Genomic DNA, 26,263 nt, shown 5'->3' with positions numbered 1-26,263 from the left:
ACGGCCCACCTGATGGAAAGTGGTAACCGTCGCCTATAGACATGAGCAGTACCGTGGACATAACAGAGTATACTGTTTCGCCCATGATACCCCCCATGCGTTGCCATTCCTGAGGACTCGGGTGTTATTCCTCCGTACCCAGTAAATTCATTGTCAATAATAATAAATATATGTAATTTTAGTATATAGTTGACTGTCAGAGAATGATTTTAGCATTAAGTCCGCCATGTACACATACATGCACTAAAAAATAAATAAATAAATCAAAATATTACAATGTTTTAATCCCATTATTCTTTCAGATAAAAAAAGAATTTTTCAAATCGGTTTACAACTGACGGAGGTATAAAGTTATAATTATTACAAAAATATGACTTAATTTAACTCTTTATTTTTGAAATCGGTTTAAAAGATACCAATCATCATTACTATAATCATCACTGACCTGCTGATTGGCCTCTTGTTTCTCGCTGCTCTCCGAGACTGAGGAGCTGGTGGACTTCTTGCAGCAGCCAGGACACCAGCGCCGGCACATGCACCTAGAAATATATTTTATATTAAAATAAATATAACAAAAGAGACCAAAGAAGAATGAAATAAACAAACATAGGTACTTAATATATAATTTAAAATATTATTTATTTATTTCTAGGAACACCAACAGCATATTGCACTATAACATATATTTATTTATTTATTTATAAATTGCTCACCACACTTACAGTATTCCAAAACGTGTAGTGAGCTAAAGGTTTATTTTATAAACTTAAAAAATTTAAACAACATTTTAAATATATATCTAATTTGTCATTAAATATATGAACAAGAGGGAGACTGTACAAAAGTCGTTTGCTTGGGTACCTCTGTCCCATTCATGTTTCAACTGTAAAGTTGTGTTTGCATAGCTGTGTTTCGGTTTGGAGGGTGGGTTATGGCGTAAATTTACAGGGTACAGAGGAATAACACCCGAGTCCTCAGGAATGGCAACGCATGGGGGGTATCATGGGCGAAACAGTATACTCTGTTATGTCCACGGTACTGCTCATGTCTATAGGCGACGGTTACCACTTTCCATCAGGTGGGCCGTCAGCTTGCTTGCCATTCTAAGTTGAATACAAAAAATCAATACCTGGCTGCTGAGCAATCGGAGAATTGAGCAGAGAAATAGCCTGATAAGTGGGAGCAAACTGAGCAGTACAGGTGCGAGCCGGCCGCCGGCCGGTTATTCATGCCCAGAATTTTTATTAAAATAATTAAATTCAAACCATCTAAGGGCAGAGGAAGATTTAAAAAGACATTTATAGACTGTGTGAAATATGATATGGCCAGAATGGGAATGAAAGTGGAAATGACTGTAAGTAGTGAAAAATGGAAGAGAAAAACATATTACGCTGACCCCGAATAGCACTTGTGATAACGGTAGGAACACGATAATCATGATTTAAACCATGGAAACAAAACATATCACCTTTTAAATTGACAGTGGCGACATCTAGTATCATCGTCATCGCCTCGACCTTTATCTGTCCACAGCTGGACATAAGCCTCCCATAGACTACCATAAGGAACGATCGTGAGGCCACCTGCATCTAGTATAATATAAGATATGATTAAATACTAAACGAAGAATATGTCGGAAGCATTTGTGCCTAACTTTGTACCTACGAATGGATTCAATGAAACTTTGGCCCCGATCCAGTTTCCTATTAACTAATTTCTTAACTCAAATTGTTCAATTTAACTTCCTTTACGGTTTAATTCAGGTAAAGAAAAAGAATGCTGTAATAAAACATTTAAAAAAAAAATATGTAACTTACAATGACAAACAAACTGACGGTCCACCTGATGAAAAATGCTCGTCTGCCAAACATGGAAACTACTGACAAAATCTTCTAAGGTAGAAAATGGTAATCGTCGCCTATAGACGTAAGCAGTACCATGGACATAACAGAGTATACTGTTTCGCCCATGAGTTGCCAATCCTGAGGACTCAGGTGTTATTCATCTGTACCCTGTAAATTCACTGCCATATCCCACCCTTCAAACCGAACCACAGCCATGCAAATACAACTGCTTCACAGTGTAAACACGAATGGGACAGACACGTTTCCAAGCAAACGACTTTTATACAAAGTATGGTATAAAATTATATATTATAACACCAATAAAAAACGATAAAGATCAAAGCTGACGGTGACCATCTACACGAATAAAAAAGGAAAATATTTCTAAAACATCAATCCATTTCACAAAGTGAACATCAAATGTTGGTGAAAAAGGGTTTATTCAGCGGTACATAAACACAGTGTCCAAAGACTTACATTTAATAATGCTTTAGAAATACTTGCGGCCCTCCGTTGACCTTCATATTGTAGTTTTTATACTAAGAAACTTAATAAAATTTCTCTCTACCTTTTTCATACGAATGCCTCGTATCTTATATACGAATGGACAATAGAACTGTCTCGAAAACTATCTAGAAGCGAATAGTGAAAGAAAATATATATATATAGTATATTTTTAACCCTCACCAAAAAGGCGGTGTCTAATCTGTTTGTATCTTTTCATATATGTATATGCTATACTAGCTATATTCCGTAGCTTCGACAGCGTAAGTATTTTTTTTATGCAACTTAGAATGGCAAACAAGCTAACGGCCCAACTGATGGTAACTTTCGCCTATAGACATGAGCAGTACCATGGACATAACAGAGTATACTGTTTCGCCCATGATACCCCCTATGCGTTGTCATTCCTGAGGACTCGGGTTATTCCTCTGTACCCTGTTAATTCAATGCCATATCCCACCCTTCAAACCGAAACACAGCTATGCAAATACAACTGCTTCACGGTAGAAACACGAATGGAACAGAGGTGCCCAAGCAAACGACTTTTGTACAAAATCTCCCTCTGGTAAGTCAGAATATAATATATCCTGTTCTAAGTAAGTATATGACCTATCCATACACCAATTTTCACTTAAATCAGTTCAGTAATTTTTGTAAAAATCTAGACGAACCCAATATATGTATAGATATCAAATCAATATCCATACTACACATGCCTACTCTGTATTTTCATTTATTTATCTACTGTTAAGAAGATTGAAATGAAATGAAATTAGATGTATTCGTAAAAAAAAACATAACTGTAGTTTCTTAACTAATGTTCATATTATAGTTTTATAAGGGTACAGTAATTATGGTTTTAGAACTGGGCTCCTAAATAGGTTAAAATAATAACCTGTGTTAAGAGGCCACAGCCCCAACCCCCTTTAGTATTATGGGGTAAATAATATTGTTATAGAGTAACTACAATAAAGCTGTATACATAATTTAACAATTAAAAAAAAATTAAAATACACTATCCTACACATTGGCAATATAGCATATATGTACATTAAGCTGCATCAAACAATCCGTTTCCTCATATGTCTTATTCAGAAGAAATATGCGTACCCTGTTTTTACGTCCAAAACTTGATGTTTTTAAATTTATTTTGTTATAGAGAAAGGGTCCGAAATAGTAAAAGAACCGTTTAATAAAGGAAAACTTGGAAGGGAACATTTTGTCTTTACGGCGTTTAGTATTCGTAACATAAGGTGTCTTAGAATGCATTAAAACGACGCCATGCAATATAAACAATTGTCTCATGTTTAAAAAATTGCAATTATTGTAAAGAAGTATAATAGGGTAAAGTATGGGACGAAAAATGGCCACTTTTGAAATAGCTCTATGAACAACTTAGCATTATAAAGCGAACCACTCCGTCATTCATATTTACAATGTAAATGATTCACAAATTCACTATTGCAACTTAATGGTCGAGGGATGACCAGCAGGGTTCCTCTTAAAACATCTCCAAAGCCTAACTGCGTTCGCCAATCTACCTGCCAAGCGTGGCAACTACTAGCAAAACCTATGTCCAGCAGTGGACAGTTAAAGGCTGATATGATGACGGTGACGAATATAAACTACCATTCGTGTAGTTTGCAATTAATATTAGATCATTTGTATGCGAGTTACATGCGAGGTAGGTTCGTCGTAAATGAAGTGAGTGGTACTTCAAAGGATTTTCCTTATGGGAATAAACTGAGGTCGTATCGATACTTACGGGACTAAACCTTTCTAATAAGGCCTCGTGGAAGAACGTCGTATTAGTAATATGCCAACATATGAGAAGTAACATAGGCGACACAGTATACTATAATATTATACACAGAAAAGACGACGGTTACACATTTCGTCAGCTTGTTAGCCATTCTATGTTATCCAAAAAACAAATGTATTTAAATTTCTCGGTTAATAATAACGTTGATAACATTTCTATATTTTGTAAAAAGTAGTCTTTTTAACGTATTATAATCTAAGATTATGTTTCACAAAAAAAAATACAAATCAAGTTTGATTTAAATAAAATCCCGTGCATGATCCACTAACACCATACACATTTGTCATACAAATAATCGTTTAGTGTATAAAGCTTTGTTCAATAAAATTTTCTTAATAACAGTTTTAAATTTATCAAAAGGTAGGTCCAAAATATCCTTCGGTATCTTATTATAACATTCCTTATTCTATATACGACCTATTAACTTTTTCCAAACGTTACTTCCGAACAGAATGAATGAATGAATGAATGAATGAATGAACGGTTTATTTTCTCTTCACAAAAGGTGGAACAGAGTAACAACATGAGGTACAATTTGAAATGAAGACCAGTTTTGTGAGAGACTGGTGCTTGCGGTAGGTTTAGAAGAACCTGTGTTACAAGTCACCAGTGCCCCATCTCCATGGACTACACAAATACAAGGCAACCAATTAGTGTTATAATACACAGATAACAATAATAAGATATAGAGTGCAAGAATAAACTTAACATTAAAACTTATTTCTAGTATATAACTTAGGCAAAGTTAACAAAAAAACAAAATACAGACTATGTGTGCGTGCGCGCGCGCGCGTGTGTGAATTATTGCTATTACCAGACTGCGTCATAATCAAATCAAAACTCGAATTACCCAGCTCTGAAATCGCTTCTGTAATCACCGGCTCGATAAGGCATCCATTGTTTAAACTTCTTAATTAAAACGCTGCGCACATTACATCTTAGACGAAGTTAGTTGACACAACCATACATATAATAATAGGTGTAACAATTAATAGGTGGGAGGGGCATTTCTAGCAATATACTCAGTCCGGTCGACATCCACTTTGTACCCCCCTGGAAACCATTGTGCTGAATTCCAAGTGTATTCATCGCGATGGACTTGGATAGTCCGAGAAGAAAGTTAATTTGGTCATAAATCCATAGGTTCAAATCCGGCTCGAAGGATCAAAATCTTCTGGATAGTCCGAGAAGAAAGTTAATTTGTCTCCGTAGTATATTAGGTGGATAATGTTAATTAGGGAAATTGTATAAAATAAAACCACGTATTAATCCTGTTCCTTCCTTGCGGAGCCATATTTTATTATAATTTTTTACTGTAAAGTTTTAATAGTATTATTTTTTTTTTTACATTAATAATGTATAGAAAATAAATCTATGTTTCGGATTGAAACAGGACTAACTGGCCTGTCTTTTTATTCTCACCTATCATCCCTCACTGGTGCCAGTGTATACTAATTATTGCTGAACATAAGCCTTCCCATAAAAGGGGTTTTACCAGTAATTGCCACACTTAGTAGACATGCTGGCAACTGCAGGTAGGATTTGAGGTTGTTTTAAGAGGAACGCTGCTACCCAAACCTCCACCATAGGGGGGAAAGGGATTGTTAGTAATGGAAACTATGAATCCTATTGCTAGCAATATACCCAACCACGTCGACCTCCTCGCGGTTCGCGGTATATAAATATATATATATAAATGCCACTTTTCGTTGTATTTTTATAACTCAAGAACGGCCTCATCTATCCTAACCAAATGTTCAGGCTTTGTTCGGACGTATTTACTAGATGGTTTGTGTGAAGTTTGCACAGAATCGGTCGAGCGGTTCATCATTTGTCACATTTTTTGTAACAAACGAATGCAATAAATGGCGGATCATTTTATTAATGGGGATTTTTGTGTCAAATACAGTTTGTATTTGTCACAAATTTTTTAAGGTGGAGATTGTGCTGTCAAATTGAAGCTTTTTTCAGTGTTGACAGTACAAGCATGTTGTTATGTCATTCATGCGGTCATTTCATTTTGGACGTGCTTCGATTAAAGTAAATTGTCAGCGATAATTATTGCTTTGTGTTTATATTTTTAAATATATTGTTAAAATCGGCTATTCCATTCGATAGATATTACGAATTTAATAATTCATAGAAATAGAAAAAATAACGCTGTCGCGTTTTACATGTTATTCGTACCTATTTTAGCGGTGCGGAAGGTTTACAGGTGGGGGCGGGCACATCTATGAAATAGGTAGCTAGGTAGGTACAGATAAAGATGTAAAATGTTGTAAAAATGTCCACCCATGCGAAGCCGGGACGGGCCGCTAGTATTGTGTAAAAAGTAAATTAGTTACTTTGATGTGTAGTCAAATTTATTTTTTATATTAAACAAGTCGCCCACACTAACAGTACGAAATTTTTTTTTTATTCAACTATGGTGTTAAACAAGCACACGGCCCGTCTGATGGTAAACGGTGTTATCGTAGCCCATGAATGCCTATAACAGGGACGTCACGCTCGCGTTATCGACCCTTAAGAAATCTTAATACGTTATTTTTGAAGAAATTAAATGCAGAAGGCGGTAATGTAATAAGTATGAGGATTGGAGTATCCGGTTCTGATTTTATTACTGAACTCACAAAAGTATCACTTCTGCCCAATATTTCTTACTCTTACTTAGTCGAACTTCCTTCTTACTTATTATCCTTACTTATTCCGAAAGTCTTACTTATTTCGGCGAACACGCGTACAATACAATCTAACACAATAAATGGCTCCTGTAGCTCCACTTACCGACGCACCGCCCGTCAGTCTATTCGATTACCTACCTCTTTCTTAGTATTGGCACACGATATGGTTACACGAGGCTTTTTTTTAATGGGTGATAATGGAATAGTAACCCCACCCGCGCTATCGGTATACACCGGAGTAAGCACCAGTGAAGGGTGATAGGTAAGTATAAAGCAGGTCAGGTTTTTTTTTATACGACTTAGAATGGCAAACAAGCTGACGGCCCACCTGATGGAAAGTGGTAACCGTCGCCTATAGACATGAGCAGTACCATGTACATAACAGTACACACACATACTGTTTCGCCCATGATACCCCCCATGCGTTGCCATTCCTGAGGACTCGGGTGTTATTCCTCTGTACCCAGTAAATTCACGCCATATCCCACCCTTCAAACCGAAACACAGCCATGCAAACACAACTGCTTCACGGTTGAAACACGAATGGGACAGAGGTAATCAAGCAATCGACTTTTGTACAAAGTCTCCCTGTCTGGTCTGGTATAAAGTAAAATAAAGATTTAAAAGATCACCTACACGTGTTCCCGTTATAACAATGTGACATATTTGTAATATCAAATCTGCTTCAATTTTCTCTAGATAACAATATAAAAATAGCAGTGTTCATAAAATGAATCCAATAATATCAAATCGTCCGTCCTTCCGTGAATAAGCACTCTTATTGAAGCTCAAACATACTGAGAAGCTCAATACATGAACGATACGCCATATTGACTTGATACCTACAGACCAGATGTATAGAACTTTTGCTTTCAAACGAGAATAAATCTTATTATTATTATCAACTAGCACCCGTCTCGACTTTACACGGCTTTTTTTATTTTAAGTGGCAATGATTTCAAAGAATTTTTTTATCTTTAAGTAATTTTTTTAAGATCTTGTTTTTTATATGTATAGAACGTAGATGTAAGCTGTGTATATAATAGATAGATCATATTTTTTACATATAATTTTGTATATAATTAATATATATGAATAATTAACTATATTATCTTACTAGTATAATTTTAAGTGATAATTAGAGAGACAAATTGGTGCTACTGAAAGCCAGCATCATGTTCAAAAGAACATGGCATATATCTGAGTGACACCATTTTAGTTTTTTTTTTTTCTTTTTGTTTATTGTTATATATTTTTTGTAAATAAATGTGAAATTGAGCACTAAATAAATATTTTTGTCTTTCTTTATTTATTTATTTCTTTTACTTTCTTTATGTTTCTTGCTAAAAAAGAGTTTCCTATAAGTAAAAGAGTTTTTAAACAAGAATTTTACAAAAGAAAAAATCAAATAATCCCTTTATATAATATTAATCCAAGTATGAAAATTTATGAAGATTTTTGTTACTCAGTCACTCTTAAGTGGCTGAACGAATTTGAATAAAATTTTGTACACGGATAGATTATATCGTAACTTTACGCAGTATACTTTATACACTGGACACGAACAAAACAGCAGGTAACAACTTTTTTTTTATAGCACTGAAGTTGCAAATAAGCATACAGCCCATCTGATGGTAAGCAGTTATCGTAGCCTATGATTTTTTTATACAACTTAGAATGGCAAACAAACTGACAGCCCACCTGATGGAAAGCGGAAACCGTCGCCCATAGACATGAGCAGTACCATGGACATAACAGAGTATACTGTTTCGCCTATGATACCCCCCATGCATAGCTTATGAACGCCTGAAATACCAGCAGTACCTCTTTTTTGAAGAACCCCATGCTGTAATCTCTTCGAAAAACCTCGGCAATATAAAGCTAGTATTTTTATAAAGATGTTTCAGAAATATACGACATCTATGCCACATTATATAATTTTAATAAAAAAGACAGATCTGCCCAAATATATTAAAATTTCAATATCTTTTCTTGCAATTTTACTTTATGCCGGCATAAAATTAATTTTCAATTCAACATTTGCAACGCAAACTCAAAGACGGTCGAACAAAAATCTCATTTTTTTTAACATCAATAATAAAAATGAATGATGAATGGATGAAGTTAGGCTTTTAGAGATGTTTTAAGAGGGACGCTGCTGCCTATCCTTTGCCCTCCCTTAGTCGCCTCTTACGACACCCACAGGAAAGGTAGGGTGGCCTATTTTTTTTTATTCAACTTAGAATGGCAAACAAGCTGACAGCCCACCTGATGGAAAGTGGTAACCGTCGCCTATAGACATGAGCAGTACCATGGACATAACAGAATATACTGTTTCGCCCATGATACCCCCCATGCGTTGCCATTCCTGAGGACTCAGGTGTTATTCCTCCGTACCCAGTAAATTCACACCATATCTCACCCTTCAAACCGTAACACAGCCATGCAAACACAACTGCTTCACGGTTGAAACACGAATGGTACAGAGGTACCCAAGCATACGACTTTTGTACAAAGTCTCCCTCTGGTTTATGCTACACGACGAAATCGTACTGTGCCTCTAAATATAAGAACAGTTAGATCTAATCCAATAGGGTATCGTATTGAAATGCTTTGCTGTATCTTATGTTAGTGACCATATAAATAAATAAATAAATAAACAACTGCTTAATAAACAAAAGAGATGTTTCACATTTGTAGAGAACTGGTCATTTTTAACATATAACTTGATGTAAAGAAATTTAATATTAATCATATGCTCTCATTTATTTGATATGTGAGTTTATTGTGGTAACTTTACTGATATAGCATGTTATGGCTGTATTTATTAATATATATTAGGTACTGTTTGTTCCCCTATTATAATAAAATAAAATAAAAATAAATTGAAATATTAAAAACATTTTGTTCCAACAGATTATTCGGTTATTTATTTAAATCTTTATTGCACCAAAAACATAAAAATAAACAATGACATATAAACAATTCAATTGAAATACAATGGCATGGAGTACAGATCGAAATATACATATAAAGGTACAAAAGGTGGTCTTATCGCTAGGGAAATCTCTTACAGACAACCTTTGGTTAAAGGAGAACATATAGAAATGGGTAGGTGGCGCAAGAGTGAATTAATAATTTTTACGTACATATAATGCACAAAAACATCAAATACATATTGTTTATTAGACTATTTATTATAACAAATAATTATTTATTTAATTTTATTCTATTTTCAGATAATCGTAATATTTTTTCCAACATTTTAATACAATGTACAATGACTGGGCCCATAATGTAACATCTCCTACAGGTAAACTAATTTGGTAAGAACATTCCATTCAAGTAACTTTGTGATTACTGACCTGATGAGAAGCGTAGCGAAGAGGACAGCGAGCAAGGGCAGCAGCGTCCCGAAGCATGCCAGGAACAAGGTCTGCACGTCAGTGAAACCTGAGAACACGGATAAAACTGCGACAGGTCACATGCCAACACACACCAGCAAAGTAATACAAAGTAATACAACCTACTACCTGTAGTTATTAAGCTATGCTTGCATGACTGTATTTCGGTCTGAAGAATAACAAAGCGTAAGCAACAAGTTAGACTTTATTCTTTTCTTTTTTTTATACAACTTAGAATGGCAAACAAGCTGACGGCCCATCTGATGGAAAGTGGTAACCGTCGCCTATAGACATGAGCAGTACCATGGACATAACAGAGTATACTGTTTCGCCCATGATACCTCTCATGCGTTGCTATTCCTGAGGACTCAGGTGTTATTCCTCTGTACCCAGTAAATTCACGCCATATCCCACCCTTCAAACCGAAACACAACCATGCAAACACAATTGCTTCACGGTTGAATCACGAATGGGTCAGAGGTACCCAAGCAATCGACTTTTGTACAAAGTCTCCCTCTGGTATTCTCTGAAGTTCATGATGCTGTTCATGTCTATGGACGACGGTTACCATTTTCCATAAGGTGGGCGTCAAATTATTTATTTATGGCAACAAACAGTCATTTACAAAATATTAATACAGTATACATTACAGTTTTACAACAATAAACCTTACAGTGACGATAACAGAATAAATTATAGCTTATTTGCTATTCCAAGTTGTACAAGTCGAGAAGAAATAATCGTTATTGCCTATTGTTAGTATTTCAATTGAGTTGGCGCCCACCGTGGGTCTTGATCTATAAAGTCGCAAATCCTAAGTACTATTAAATTTGGAATGCTATAGTTAAAAAACTTACATTATAATGGGTATACATATATACATAAATAATACCTATTAATAATATTTATTTTTTATCCATCAGGGAACCTAACGAATTGGATAAAACTTCAACAAGTTGCATACCAACACACATCATTGTAATACTATTAAGAAAGCGTTTTTAAAAACATAGTAATTCACTACAGGCATATTATTATATTTGAAAGTGACAGGCCTTATAAATTGTATTTATTGAGACCCACGTTGGGCGCCATAAAAAAAATGTAATAATACTTAATAAAAATAAATTATATATATATATATATATATATATATATATATATATATATATATATATATATATATATAATTAAATAATAGTAATAATATAATATGTATTACAATAACTGTATATATTACATATTTTTATAGTAATAGGCGCACGATCTATTTAAATATTATCAGTTTCCCTAACGTTTAACTGCTGTACAATGCTTTCCAATAACAAGTCTATTTATATTTATATGTATGTATTAAAGCACTAATATAAACAAGCACACAAAATATAAAAAAAGTCATTAATTTACTTAAGACTAAAGTTGCATCTTTTAAAACCTTTTTTTCAAAACTCTATCACTGTAAGTCTGTAAGTTCAAATATTTTATAATCGAAGGATTTCATACTTAAATTACAAGTAATAGGACTTTATAAATAGTAAAAATACTGTAAAGCTGTGATTCTCAACCTTTTTTTTGTTGCGGCACATATTTAACGATTTCAAAATTTTAAATATTTGCAAAATTTGGCGGCACACAAAAAATGGGCCGCGGCACAGTGGTTGAGAATCACTGCTGTAAAGAAAATATAAAGTCACGAATCTCGATTCGAGAGTTCATAATAAAATTTGACCTCCATTAGTTTAGGTTGAATAAAACCTGCACATTTGCAATTCATAGAGAGAAAACAGATGTGTATCTGAATATTCTTGTAATATATATAATACTAGATACTTTTAAAGAGTTAATGTTAAGCTTTGTGTAAGTGACACAAGGAGCTCTCGCTCAAAGAATTGGATGTAACATAAACTACATATATATATATATATATATATATATATATATATATATATATATATATATATATATATATATATATATATATATATATAATAAATTAACATAGTATATGTATTCTGTGGTTATATTGTTAGTTATATTGTTATTTTCTGTGTGGCTTTCATATTGGTCCTAAAAATTCTTTTTTTTTATTCCGCTACTATTAGTGCAATTCATTGCTGTGTGGTTCCAGCATAAAATAGTCCATCACCACAAGTAAAGAAGGGGTGGCCCGTTCTATCCCGGGACCAATTTATTTTTATGTAATCCAGTTATTAACATTCAAATTAAGAGATACATTTTTAACTGTGCTTTCACGCATGAAGGTAAAAAATTGTTACTAATTTTATGTATTTTGTTTTGTTTTTTTTTTTTTTTTATTTTTGGTACATATATCGTTTTTTATCTTTTTCTCACTGTGCATTTATGTCTATTGCTATTTGTGTGCTGTAAGTAATGCAAATAAATTATTTATCTATCTATCTATCTGTCAATTAGTGTAATATCTACCAGGATAGTATATTAAACTATGTTACCAACCGAGGGCATCCGATAATCGAACTTTGTACGCAAACTTAGAAATTGTTAATTATTAACATCAAAATTATTAGCCTGCTGCTGATTAGTACAAGTTGTTGTTTTGTTTAAACTTCGCAGTTAACAAAGTTATTATTTAATAGTCCATTACCCCCCGGCTTTACTCACGTAACATTTTTTTTTCATACAACTTAGAATGGCAAACAAGCTGACGGTCCACCTGATGGAAAGTGGTAACCGTTGCTTATAGACATGAGCAGTGCCATGGACATAACAGAGTATCAAATTAAAAGTTTAATTTATATATATGTCACAAAGAGCCAACTGACGTGCTTCATCCTCACCCATCATCCCTCACTGGTGCCCCGCCAGTACTATATATGTACTGTATACCGGTAGCATAGGTAGATTTACTACCTTATTACCAATCCATTAAAGAACCAAAGACAACAAATGCTTTACGCTTTTTGCTTTTAATTTTATTATCATTGATACTGCTATTTTTCCCACAAATCACATCATAAAAAGCACACCACATCACACCACTATAACAATTGCGTAACGTTAAAAATAAACATAAAGTTCTAACGTGCAACGTTTTATCCGGAACTTTTTCGTTCACAAAACTGTAGTCGTATCTCTGATAAGTATCTTGGCTGCCTGCCACTGGAGCCTGCCACATCATTGTACTTGCTCTTACTTCCTATATATACATAGTTCGTTGTTACTCTATTTACTTACAAACTGCAAATACAAGTGGCATTTATTTTGTGTGATAAATTGTTTTAACTAGTTTTTACCCATGGCTTTACTCGCGAGACCGGGATATCTTTATTGATCAAGATTAAAAGTAGCCTATGTTGTTAGTTGAGATGTTAGAATGCCAAGAGAAAAATCATAGGCTTTTAAGTGTATACAAATAGATGACTGAGTATACATAAGGTGAATTTTTACCCCCCCCCCCCCCCGTATATAATCTTAAATATACCAATGATAACAAACAATCAAACTAAAAATAAAAAAACACTGTACAGGCTGGCTCTAATGCTGCTTTCTACTTTTAATTTACTGAAAGAGACTCTTGTAGAGTTAAACTCGCCTTTATACAATTGATTTCCGCTGTAATATTTCCTTATGTATTATTAGTGTGTACAATAAAGTATAAATAAAATAAATATTGACGTTCCTAGTTAAAATTTCTACACTCCCATTTACAAGTTTCTACGCTCCCATTAAAAAATCGCTTCGTTCCCATTTACAAATCTTTACGCTCCCATTTATAAATATTTACGCTCCTATTTATAAATCTTTACACCCCATTTACAAACCTCTTCATTCCCCTTTACACTCCCATTTACAAATCTTGACACTTTCATTTACAAATCTCTTCGTTCCATTTACATATATTTACGTTTCCATTTACAAATCTCTTCGTTTCCAATTACAAATCTTTATACTCTCATTGCCAAATCCTAACACTCAAACTTACAAATGTATACGCTCCCACTTACAAATATCTACGCTTCCATTTTCAAATTTAATGCTCCCACTTACAAATGTAGCCGCTCCCACTTACAAATATCTACGTTTCCATTTACAAATCATAATACTCCCACTTACAAATCTCTACGCATCCATTTACAAATCTCGACGCTCCCATTTACAAATATTTACGTTCCCATTTACAAATCTTTTCGTTCCCATTGACAAATCTCTACGGTCCCATTTACAAATCTTTACGCACCTACTTACAAATGTTTACGCTCCCAGCAACGCTACAAATCGCGGCAACCCGTGAAATTATGACAGCTATTCCCGGGACATAATACAAATACGCAGAGAGATGTCTAGAAGCATGCATTTTATAACAGCTGCCCGCTAATTTGTCAAAAGTCTTTTCAGAAGTAAAATGCGACGTTGTAAGCCGCTGTAGAGCTGAAGTAGTTTGTAAACAATTCATGTCCCATGTCAAATATATAGCAGACTTGAATTATATATAATAAGTATATTTCTTCAAGCTTACATAAATAGAACTAATACTGCAATAAAATAAAATAGTGACTTCAAACGTAAATAAATCGATATTAATTAGTATTCTCACTATTTTCGTGTTAAAATGAGTAAAACGCACCGACAAACAACAAGACGATGTCACAAACATATTCTTTAGCCTTCCGCTGCTGAATATAAGCCGCCCCCTTTGGGGGGTTTTGCCAGTAGTGCTTAGCAGGCGGACTGGTAACCGCAGTTAGGCTTTAGAGATGTTTTAAGAGGGACGCCGTTGCACTTCCCTCGACTTCCCTTAGTTTCCTCTTACGACACCCACGGGAAAGGAAGGAGTGTTTCTACTTACATAAGTTAGTTCTCCTAGCAATGTTAGCTAGTAAGCTGAGTTCTTATAGATCTGGTTAATATGGAACCAATATGCGAATAAGTCCAATTGACTGCAAATATATTAATGCAATATCACAAAATCGATTAATTTCGTAATTTATTAGTGACAAAAATACAGATATAAAATTAAATGTAATAAATATATTTTGCTGGAATGTTACCTACATTTTTAAACGAAAGAGGTTTACATATCCCGTATACATTCTCCCTCTACGTCGGCGTGGAAATGTTTGACAATATAACATAATTTACATATATAGTCTACAGTTCCTTTCATTAGTTATATAAACTCTTATATTAATTTATTACAGAAGTAAACAGAAATTAAATGCCTGTACAAGTGCTGTCCAAATTAATAAATTATTTGAACAAACTATGAAAACATATTCATTAGTGTAAGAGCAAAAGCACCAACGAAATGAGTACCTATTTTTATTAAAAATATTAATATATACAACTAACGTTTTGGCCTGGCTTCGCACGTGTAAACAACATTTTCGAAAATAATATGTAGCTTATGTTATTCGCTGATTATAAAGAATTTCTAAAGGTGAAAGTGTTTTTAAAATCGATGGATTAATTTTTAAGTTTATTTATTACAAACAAACAATCCTATATTATATATTATAATTATATTATATTCATAGATATGATATATACTTATTAAAAAATAAAATATATAATTGGATAGTCAAAATAGACACTCACTTGTATCTGGCGCTAGGTCATTGTCCACTTCGTGACCCGTTATGTTCATTGAATAAGCGCTCTTGTTCTCGCTTATTTTAGGCTTCAATACTTCCACTAGCTCCACGTAATCCACTTTTTTTAACACATCACTACTGTTCCTTACCCTGTCTAAACTATTATCACTAAAACCTGAATCTTTAACAGTCCTGTTTGTATCGCTCTCATTGATCCTTGTAGCGATTAGAAACTCAAACTTGGGCATATCATCAGCGAATTCTGATTCTGATCTAAACAAAATATCAGTTAAGGTTTCATCCCTATCAGTTTCAGAATTCATAATTTGTTCTAACGTAGAACCTGATATGTTTAATTGTTTCTCTACGCCGCCAGCGTCCTTCTTTTCTGCATCTGCGATGCTTATTTGATCTTTCATCACCTTCTCTGACATAGCTTCGTCTCTATCTTGTTCAGCGTTAACTATAGCCTCCATTTGATTGTTGGAACTTTTGTTTGTTTCCTCTGGTGTTTCATCATCGTTCGCAACGATTAGCGTATCGGAATTAGAGTCTACAGGTATATTGAATGTGTTATTATTATTACTAAATTTAATTATAATATCTGTAGAATTTCTGTCGGAATACGGTCTAGCGTGAATAATGTCAGCGGTCAAGAGGGAGTTTAGAAGGAAGAACATCAATTTTAATTTAACGTTAGTCATTTTCTCGGCTATTCAAGTTTCCATTTTTTGTAAGTTTCACTCCATTCCGCTAGGGGGGATCCATCGGACGTCAGTCTGTCACCAGGCCGCTTTTCACCTGCGAACAATGAAAAACTACTAATTACCCAAGTTTCGAATGAAGCGTGGACAAAAGTTCGTTTGCATTCGCTTTCAGAGTAACGGCTCCTATCGCATTGTTGAAAGACACTGGATTCGGTAAATTATGTAGTCTTTTAAAATATTATTTACATCACCTTAGTTAATATTATAAATTTTATTTATTTTTATTTTAATAACTTTATTTACCAAAAAATATTTTAATATTATTTATTTATTTATTTAAACTGTAATGCTAAAATATACAAGTAAGTATACATATATATGGCGGGCTTAATAGCGTTCTCTACCAGCCAGTACTTTTCTCTAACAGAAAATTAATAAAAATATACGCTACAAAAAGTGTTCATTCAAGGAATTGCATTATATTATATATTGTATAGAATAATATAATATGATCTTATTTAAAAAAAATAAAATATACCCTCATGACTAAGAAATACGGTTCCTAATGGGTTAGGCAGAGTCATTTGTCAACTGTAGCCGTTGCGGTGAACGCAGTTTATATAATTAACTAACTGTTGTTTACCGCGACCCAATAAATATATAAAAAATTGTAGTAAACTTATTAAGTCAAACTGTTTATAATTACTCCTCTCCATCCAAAGGTTGCCTGGAAGAGATCGCTCTTAGCGATAAGGCCGCCCATTGTTTTCTCATTGTGATTATTTCTTGTAAATGTTTATATCTAGAATAAGTTAACTATTGTAATCTTTTGGAGGAAACAATAAAGAGTATCTATCTATCTAAGTCCAAAAATGATAGCATAAATTTAAAAGGTCTTATAAATTTTCAAATATCGTTTACAAATATTAAATTACATGAAAAATTAAATGTAAATTCCCTTATTTTAAGTGAAATTGTCTTCACGTCAGTTTCACTACCTAAAAACCTAATTGTGTTCTGTCATTCAACTAATAAGTAGGTATGTTTTTAATTCTTCTTTTTCTAATAATAATATAATATAGTAATATAATAAATTCATAAACAAAATATTCAAAAACTGACATCTATGGGTTTTAGTGTAATATTATTCTTATGAATATCAAAATGTAGTAAAAAGGATATATAGCTTTATGTACTTTATGTAGCTTTATATAGCTTTATGTTTTTACCAGAGGGAGACTTTGTACAAAAGTCGTTTGCTTGTGTACCTCGTCCCATTCGCGTTTCTACCGTGAAGCAGTTGTGTTTGCATAGCTGTGTTTCGGTTTGAAGGGTGGGATATGGCGTGAATTTATAGGATACAGAGGAAAAATACCTGAGTCCTCAGAAATCGCAACGCATGGGGGGTATCATGGGCGAAACAGTATGCTCTGTTATGTCCACGGTACTGCTCATGTCTATAGGCGACGGTTACTACTTTCCATCAGGTGGGCCGTAAGTGTTTGCCATTCTGTCTTAAAAAAAAATATATAAGACCATGCCGATCTTCGTGGCGCGATGGTAAACTTTCATCGTCATCTGTAACTGTGGTTGCTAACTCGCTTGCCAAGCGTGGCAACTACTGGTAAAATCTCTCAATAGAAGGAGGCCTGTGTTGAGCAGTGGGTAATTAACGGCCGTTACGGTATGGTATACCATAAATTGTGTTGTATACCATAAAATGTGTTTATAAGCTATATTGTCTATACATATTCTAAATAAAAAATAACAGGTTGTAAGGAAAAGATAAAATACATATGTGAACGTATCCCTTCGAGGGATTTCTTCCAGTCAACCGTTACAAAATCAAGAGTTTTATTTATAAAAACTTTTGACAACAAATCAGTATGGTAGATATATAAAAAATTCACACTTCTTGCTTTAGAGTACTTTTTTCTCTGATTATTTATAGAATTCCACATGTTAAGGGCCAAAACCTTTATAGCAGCGACTGACACCGCCATTTGTATCTCGCCAGCTGACAAATAAGGTGAAAATGCTTTTATCTATATTTCGTGGCATAACCAAATTCAGACACGACGCGGTAACAAGCAGTGTAGGTGAGGGAGCACGGCTAAATATGTTACCGGCGTAATGACACATATGCCAAACCTTTCAGAGGAAACGTCAAGAGCTCTCGCGAGCACGCGGAATACATTTTGTCGTTTTATACACGAACGACACTCGTATTTGGAGAAAGAAAAATGTCCACATGTAACAAGCGCGCTGAGAATAAGTGAAAAGAATTAACTCTGGCTAATTACGAGTCACTATAGATAGATAGATAGATACTCTTTATTGTTTCCTATACTATTTCAATTAAAAAAAAGAATTGATATTAATAAATGTATATATTTCCTTTTTATCTATGTATGTATGACACCTTTCCTTTATAAGTAATTTAATAATGTAATGAAATATATATAGATAACGGGTATTAGTATATAATCAGGGCCGTGCCTGGGTATATGGCCACCTGCGTGCCAGTCTGTATGGCCGCCCCCAGGATAACATTAAAAAAAACTACTTTAATTTTTAATGTTTATTATTATACACAGGGCATCAAACTTCGTTTTTACTTCGTATCTTAATGAAAACAAACCGATTGTATTTTTGCCCAGTAAACAACTTGTAACGATTTGGCCGCCTCTTAATTTCGGCCGCCTGCGTGCGGTGCACGCAATGAACGCCCGTCAGGCACGGCCCTGTATATAATATATCCAATGTGTTAAGTTTTTTTTTTTTGGTGGATGAAAATGGAATGGTAACCTGCGCTAATGATGTTTCAAACTCCATTGCTAGCAATCCCTTTTCCCCCCTGTAAATTGTGTGTTGTACATGGCTAGGTTATGTATGTTCTCCTAACTTAACACATTGGGGGGAGGGAGAAAAGGATTGTCAGTGATGGAGACTGAGAATCCCATTGCTAGCAATATACCCAACCAGGTCGACCTCCTCGCGGTTCGACCTGGAAACTATCATGGTTAATTCCTGTTGAATGGCTAACTGGCCTGTTTTCATTCTCATCTATCACCCTTCACTGGTGCTCCGCCAGCGTATCCCGTTAGCGCAGGCGGGGTTACCATACCGTTTTCACCCATCAAAAAAAAACCTATTTTAACTATTACACTGTTTCGTCGCTTTCTTTCAAATTGAAAATTTAAAAAGTGTGAAAGAAAGAGATAAGACAGTTCAATAGCTAAAATAGGCTCATGAGAAGTTTGTCATTTTTATAAATAAGGAGATTATGAGGGATATTATGGACTTTATGATGATGTATTTAGTACAATTAAATAGTAGATTTAATAGATAATAATTATTTATTTACTTATTTATCTACTTTATTGCACCATTTATAAAATAGTAAATACATTTAATTTTAATGAGATGTGATACAAAAGATGGCCTTATCGCTAAGCAATCTCTTCCAGACAACCTTTGGGTAGAGGACATTGAGAAAAGAGAAAAAAAAACTAAAAGAAAACTGCAAAAGACAGACTACGACAGTGAATAAGAGCCAAATGGGGGAAAGGGATTGTTGGTAATGGGGTCTAACAGCACCATTGCTAGCAAAGTACCCTATCAGGTCGACCTCCACGCGGTTCCCCCTGGAAACCATCGTGGTTAATTCTCGTGGAATTCTTTACGGTGGGCTAACTGACCTGCTTTGATCCTCAGATATCACCTCTCACTGGTGCCCCGCCAGCGTATACCGATAGAACAGGCAGGGTAACCATTTTATTATCATCCATAAAAAAAAATAAGATCCAAATGACAATTATAGAAACAAACAAAATACACATATAATATAAAAAAAATAAAAACTCCAGAAACGCCTAAACAGATCTTCATAAATTGTAGCTTAGAACTATCTCCATCGTGTTCGCTTTCAAACTAAAAACCGCACCGTAATCGATCCATTCCTTTAGGTGCTACCATACCACAGAGAGACAGATAGACATGTTAAACGTATAACACCTTTTTGCGTCGGTAGTTAAGAAAAAATTGTCTAGAATTTGTGACAAAATTAATATAAAATCAACACAGTATTTTTTTTAATGGGTATATAATAATAATGGGTGATAATGGAATGGTAACCCCACCCGCGCTATTGGTATACACCGGCGGGGCACCAGTGAGGGATGATAGATGAGGATGAAGCAGGTCAGTTAGCCCATCGTGACGAATTCAACAAGAATTGTTCACGATGGTTTCCAGGGGGAACCACGTGGAGGTCAACCTGATAGGGAATATTGCTAACAATTTCGAACTCCATTGCTAACAATCCCTTTCCCCCCTCAACACAGTATTGGACTGTATCGATTAAAATCCTTACTAATATTATAAATGTGGACCTTTTTGCCTGTTTGTTTGTCCGTTTTTTTGTTATCTTTTAACGCCTTAACAGCTAAAGCTATCCTTACTTTCTTAATGATATAATAAATGTGAAAATAAGTTTGTTTGTTACCTCTTAGCGCCTTAACTGTTTAACCAATTACTAAGTTTGGTTACTAGTATAGTAGTAGTAGTTATTTGTGATTTGGTATACAAATTGTATACAAGATGAAGTAGTACGTAGGCTACTTCTTATGCCGGTCATTGAACATATCCCGGACAAGCAGACAAAGTCACAAGTAAATTGTAGTTGTTTATAAAAATTCTGCAAATATACCTGAATATAAAGTTACAGAAAAGAGAGAAGTGTGGACTGAAAGACGATGTAGTGACAAAAATCGAAAAAGGAATGTTGCGGTGGTTTGGTCATTTGGAGAGGATGGATGAAAAAAATTTAAAAATATTTACGTATATGCACCCAAAGGTTGCCTGGAAGAGATCGCTTTCAGCGATAAGGTCGCCCATTGTTTTCTCATTGTGATTATTTCTTGTAATTGTTTGTATCTATAATAAGTTTACTATTGTAATCTTTTAAACAAACAATAAAAAATAAATCTATCTATCTATATGTACTGTGAAATTACAGTGAAATTATTTGCTTCCTTAAATTTCTCTCTTAGTAACTCACGACTTCCCATAGAATAAATCCCGCAAATAGCAAGTTTTAGTAATACAGCCATGCTTTATATGTCGGCTGCTTTATACCATAATAATATTCTAAGAATACATGTAAACCTTATGTAGAAGTAAGTTTGTGGGTAAGGTTACGAGAGACATAAACTATAATGCGTCCACCAAACGATAATGTCGGGGCGTGACTTGCTTAGATGTGGTGACAGAAGACATTTTGTGAACGTTTATTTTTGTTAACGTAGGTTAGTGTTTTATCGTTTATTTTATTACTAGCGACCCGCCCCGGCTTCGCGCGGGTTCACATTATATCACATCACAATACAAACCTCTAAAATTATCAGTATTTCTCTACAATATTATGTATGTATTATACATATAAACCTTCCTCTTGAATCACTCTATCTATTAAAAAAACAGCTTCAAAATTTGTTGTATAGTTTTAAAAATTTAAACATACATGGGGATGGACAGACAGCGACAGCGACTTTGTTTTATACTATGTAGTGATTTTACTAGCTACTAGTGTCCCGTTGCTTCGCCTGCGTGTATCAGTATATAAAATAGCCTATATTTGAACTTAAGAACTTACCTACCCGTGTACCTAATTTCATTTAAACATATGATTTATTTTACAACAATAACTAGAACTACAATTAAGAAATTTAAATCTAATTATAATTTGCGTAAATTTTTGAAATCATAGGATATTGTCAATGTAGTGTAGTTAGATTGAGAGCTTACAAAAAAATTTATAATTAATACTTTACGGGACTAATGTCCCATAATTTTATTTCCAAATCTCTGTTAATATGTTATTATATTTATTTAAAATATAATATACACTTATCTAAAATAATACGGTTCTTTTTAAATATAACTCCCAAAAAAATCTTGCGATGCGATCTCACCTCGTCCCTTATCAAACACGCGTCAGCTATCATACTCGGGACCCTTAATCTAGACCGGCTGTTTTTTTTATTTATTTTTTTATGTAACTAAGATTGGCATATAAGCTGACGGCCCACCTGATGGAAAGTGGTAACCGTCGTCTATAGACATGAGGAATACCATAGACATAACAGAGTCTACTGTTTCGCCCATGATACCCCCATGCGTTGCCATTCCTGAGGACTCAGGTGTTATTTCTCTGTATCCTGTCAATTCACTGCCATATCCCAAACTTCAAACCGAAACACAGCCATGCAAACGCAACTGCTTCACGGTAGAAACACGAATGGGACAGAGATGGCCAAGCAAACGACTTTTGTACACAGTCTCTCTCTGATTCATTCCAAAATAGACTTCGTGAACAGAAAATCGTTTTAACCAAATTTAGTAAAATAAAATACTCAACTTGACAACGCTGGTCACATATATAATAATTCTATATATTACTGTGGTATCCGTTTCGGGCGATTGAAACGGGAAATTTGTCGTGCCGTTAAAATGAAGCGCACTTCGTTTGATGAACGACTCGCTATCAGTTAGCGGCCGATGGGGCGCGGAAAATGTAATAAGACTGGTGTGAAAAAAGAAATACGGCCGCTAGGGGAATAATGATGGTGTTGTGATGGCAGAGGGTTTTATTGAGGGATCTCTTCCGTCTTGGAAAACAAAAAATGAAGAGTTGTGTTCAAAATATGTGATAATTAGATACACGTCCCGAATACACACGGGTAGATAGACAGAAATACAAATAAGTGCACCAAAAATTATTAATTCACTCTTGCGCCACCTGCCCTTTTCTATCTGTTCTCCTTTAACTAAAGGTTGTCTGTAAGATATTGCCCTAGCGATAAGACCGCCTTTTGTACCTTTATGTGTATATTTCAATCTGTATTTATGTTACTGTATTTCACTTGAATTATTCACTTGTCATTGTATATTTTTATTTATGGTGCAATAAAGGGTTAAATAAATAAATAAGTAATATATATTAACTTTAATAGACAAAGTTTTGACACTTTGCTTTACATTTTTATTATAGTGATCTCTTTTTAATTGTAAATAACTTTCTTATACCACTGAGGTGACAAACAAGCATACGACCCACCTAATGTTAAGCGGTTACCGAAACCTATGAACGTCTGCAATACCAGAAACGTTACACGCTCGTGGCAGATCCTGAAGAAACTTCTTTACGCCCTTTTTAAAGAACCCCATGTCGTAGTCGCTTGGAAAAACCTCGACAGGGAACTCATTCGATAACCTGAAACTTTGACTTTGAACCTTCTTTATTTGATTTGATATTTTTTTGTAAATATTTCACTGAACTAGATGTTGTCTTGCGAAAGTCCATATCACTGGTTATTCAATTGTAATTATTTTGTTTAATTCCACTGCTATAAGTATGCACAATAATACAGTACCACTCACACCGCTATAAAGATATAAATACGGCAAAACGGTTTATAATTAGCCATTCGCTGTTTGGGCGCCGGACGGTTAACACTAGACTCCGAACAGCGACTCCGAACTATTAATTTACATAAAGATGCCTCGTTTAGAGGTGAAACACGTCTCGCAAAACGTGCATGAACAAAATGACAGTCGCAGATTGATCGCTAATGTGGAAGGTTGTGGAACTTCTGGTAGTAATAGTGGTGGCCAATCTTCGAGTATCGACAGTCACACATATACTAATGGTAGCGGAATTAAACAAAATAATTTTTGATTCTTTTTTTTTATACAACTTAGAATGGCAAACAAGCTGACGGCCCACCTGATAGAAAGTGGTAACCGTCGCCTATAGACACGAGCAGTACCATGGACATAACAGAGTATACTGTTTCGCCCATGATAATCCCCATGCGTTGCCATTCCTGAGGACTCATGTGTTATTCCTCTGTACCCTGTAAATTTACGCCATATCCCACCCTTCAAACTGAAACACAGCCATGCAAACACAACTGCTTCACGGTAGAAACACGAATGGGACAGAGGTACCCAAGCAATCGACTTTTGTACAAAGTCTCCCTCTGGTAAAATGATTCACGAAATTTCTGACCTAATTATACCCATTCTAGAGCATCGGTGAATTCTTAATATTACGTATCGTTGACGATTTCCTTTACAGCCTGTATATGAATGCTTTTCATTCCATTTCGAACTTTCCATCTCTTGCAATAACGTATTATGTTTTATTCCCCTAATCGTCACTTACGACATTTTAGGGACGAAAATGATGATACGCTTTGTTCTTGCTTCGTTGGCACACAAAGACGAAAATGTCTGTATCTTGATTACACTAACAACAGACTTATTATTCCTCAGATTCCAAACCTTATGGTAGCCACTGGGCTAAAGAAGCCATTATGTCGTCAGCTACCCTAAGGGCTATTGAGGTCAGAATGAGTATTACACAAACTGTATTGGGGATGATGGTAATTTATCAACATACCCCACACATTACTGCTACATTGAAATAAGCTCTTTTGTTTTAGTTCCTTTGCCTGAGTTTTATTAGCTGTGAAACTAAAAAAAAAAGAAAACATTCTTCTTTTAAAACGTTAGTCGGGATGTAGAACAAGTTTAAATAAAGAATTATCTTAGACTAAAAAATAATATTGCACTTATTCTCCTTTACCATAAGGTTCAATTTTAAATGTTGACCTCATTAGTGTTTACTTTTAAAATAGAACCTTAACACCAGTGTTGTTAGATTCAATATTATTTTTAGCTTGAGGGCATATAAAAGACTTATTTTCTGGAAATATCATCTCTGTACAATATAATTTTTATTAATTTAAGAATAGATGTTTCTAGCCATACACTAATTGTGCAATGTACGGTTTTATAAATCGTATAATCATATCAATCATCATCATCATCATATCAGCCTTTAACTGTCCACTGCTGGACATAAGCCTCCCCTGGGGGGATTTTACCAATAGTTGCCCCGCTTGGCAGGCGAATTGACAATCACAGTTACACTTTGAAGATGTTTTAAGAGGTACGCTGCTCATTCCTCGACCTTTTAGCCCCATTAGTCGTTTCTTACGACATCCATAGGAAAGGAAGGGGTAGCTTATTCTATGCCGGGACCAGACCGGATCGTATATGATACATGTAGGTATCGGGGGGAAAGGGACTGTTAGTAATGTAGACTGAGAATCCTATTGCTAGCAATATACCCAACCAGGTCGACCTCCTCGTGGTTCCCCCTGGAAACTATCATGGTTAATTCCTGATGAATTCATCATGATGGGCTAACTGGCCTGTTTTCATTCTCATCTATCACCCTTCACTGGTGCTCCGCCAGCGTATCCCGTTAGCGCAGGCGGGGTTACCATACCATTTACACCCACCAAAAAAAAATGTAGGTATCTAATTCAAGACATAATATATTAGGAATTTTAATTGTTCAAAATTATTTACACGTAAATCATATACTTCCAGACAGAATGATGAGTGATAAAAAACTTTCCATTTAACAAGTGATAGTAAATGTGTCTTTTGAAAGTCAGATTAGACCTTGCTTATAAAAAAAAAATAGTAAAATTATACAGCTTTTTTTATACAACTTAGAATAGCAAACAAGCTGACGGCCCACCTGATGGAAAATGGTAACCGTCGCCTATAGACATGAGCAGACCATGGACATAACAGAGTATACTGTTTCGCCCATGATACCACCCATGCGTTGCCATTCCTAAGGACTCAGG

The 26,263-nt window shown here is 34.7% G+C and overlaps 1 protein-coding gene across 2 annotated transcripts in view; it reads right to left on the bottom strand.

Moving 5' to 3' along the window:
* Positions 1-26,263, bottom strand: part of LOC113520843 (uncharacterized) — a 104,092-nt gene that overhangs the window by 41,712 nt on the left and 36,117 nt on the right. The window contains exons 2-4 of one of the 2 annotated variants that reach the window (XM_052897521.1): positions 15,830-16,626; positions 10,217-10,322; positions 446-539 (exon numbers count right to left, since the gene is read on the bottom strand). In XM_052897521.1, coding sequence (XP_052753481.1) covers positions 446-539; positions 10,217-10,322; positions 15,830-16,529 — 900 coding nt within the window. In that variant the 5' untranslated portion in view covers positions 16,530-16,626. The remainder of the gene's footprint in view (positions 1-445; positions 540-10,216; positions 10,323-15,829; positions 16,627-26,263) is intronic. The other variant, XM_052897522.1, reaches the window with a different exon arrangement.

The sequence above is a fragment of the Galleria mellonella genome, unplaced genomic scaffold (assembly GCF_026898425.1).
Source record: "Galleria mellonella isolate WM207_F2 unplaced genomic scaffold, CSIRO_AGI_GalMel_v1 utg36, whole genome shotgun sequence".
Taxonomy (NCBI): Eukaryota; Metazoa; Arthropoda; class Insecta; order Lepidoptera; family Pyralidae; genus Galleria; species Galleria mellonella.
The sequence above is the reverse complement of the archived record's forward strand: the minus strand, read 5'-3'. Positions and strand labels throughout refer to the sequence as shown.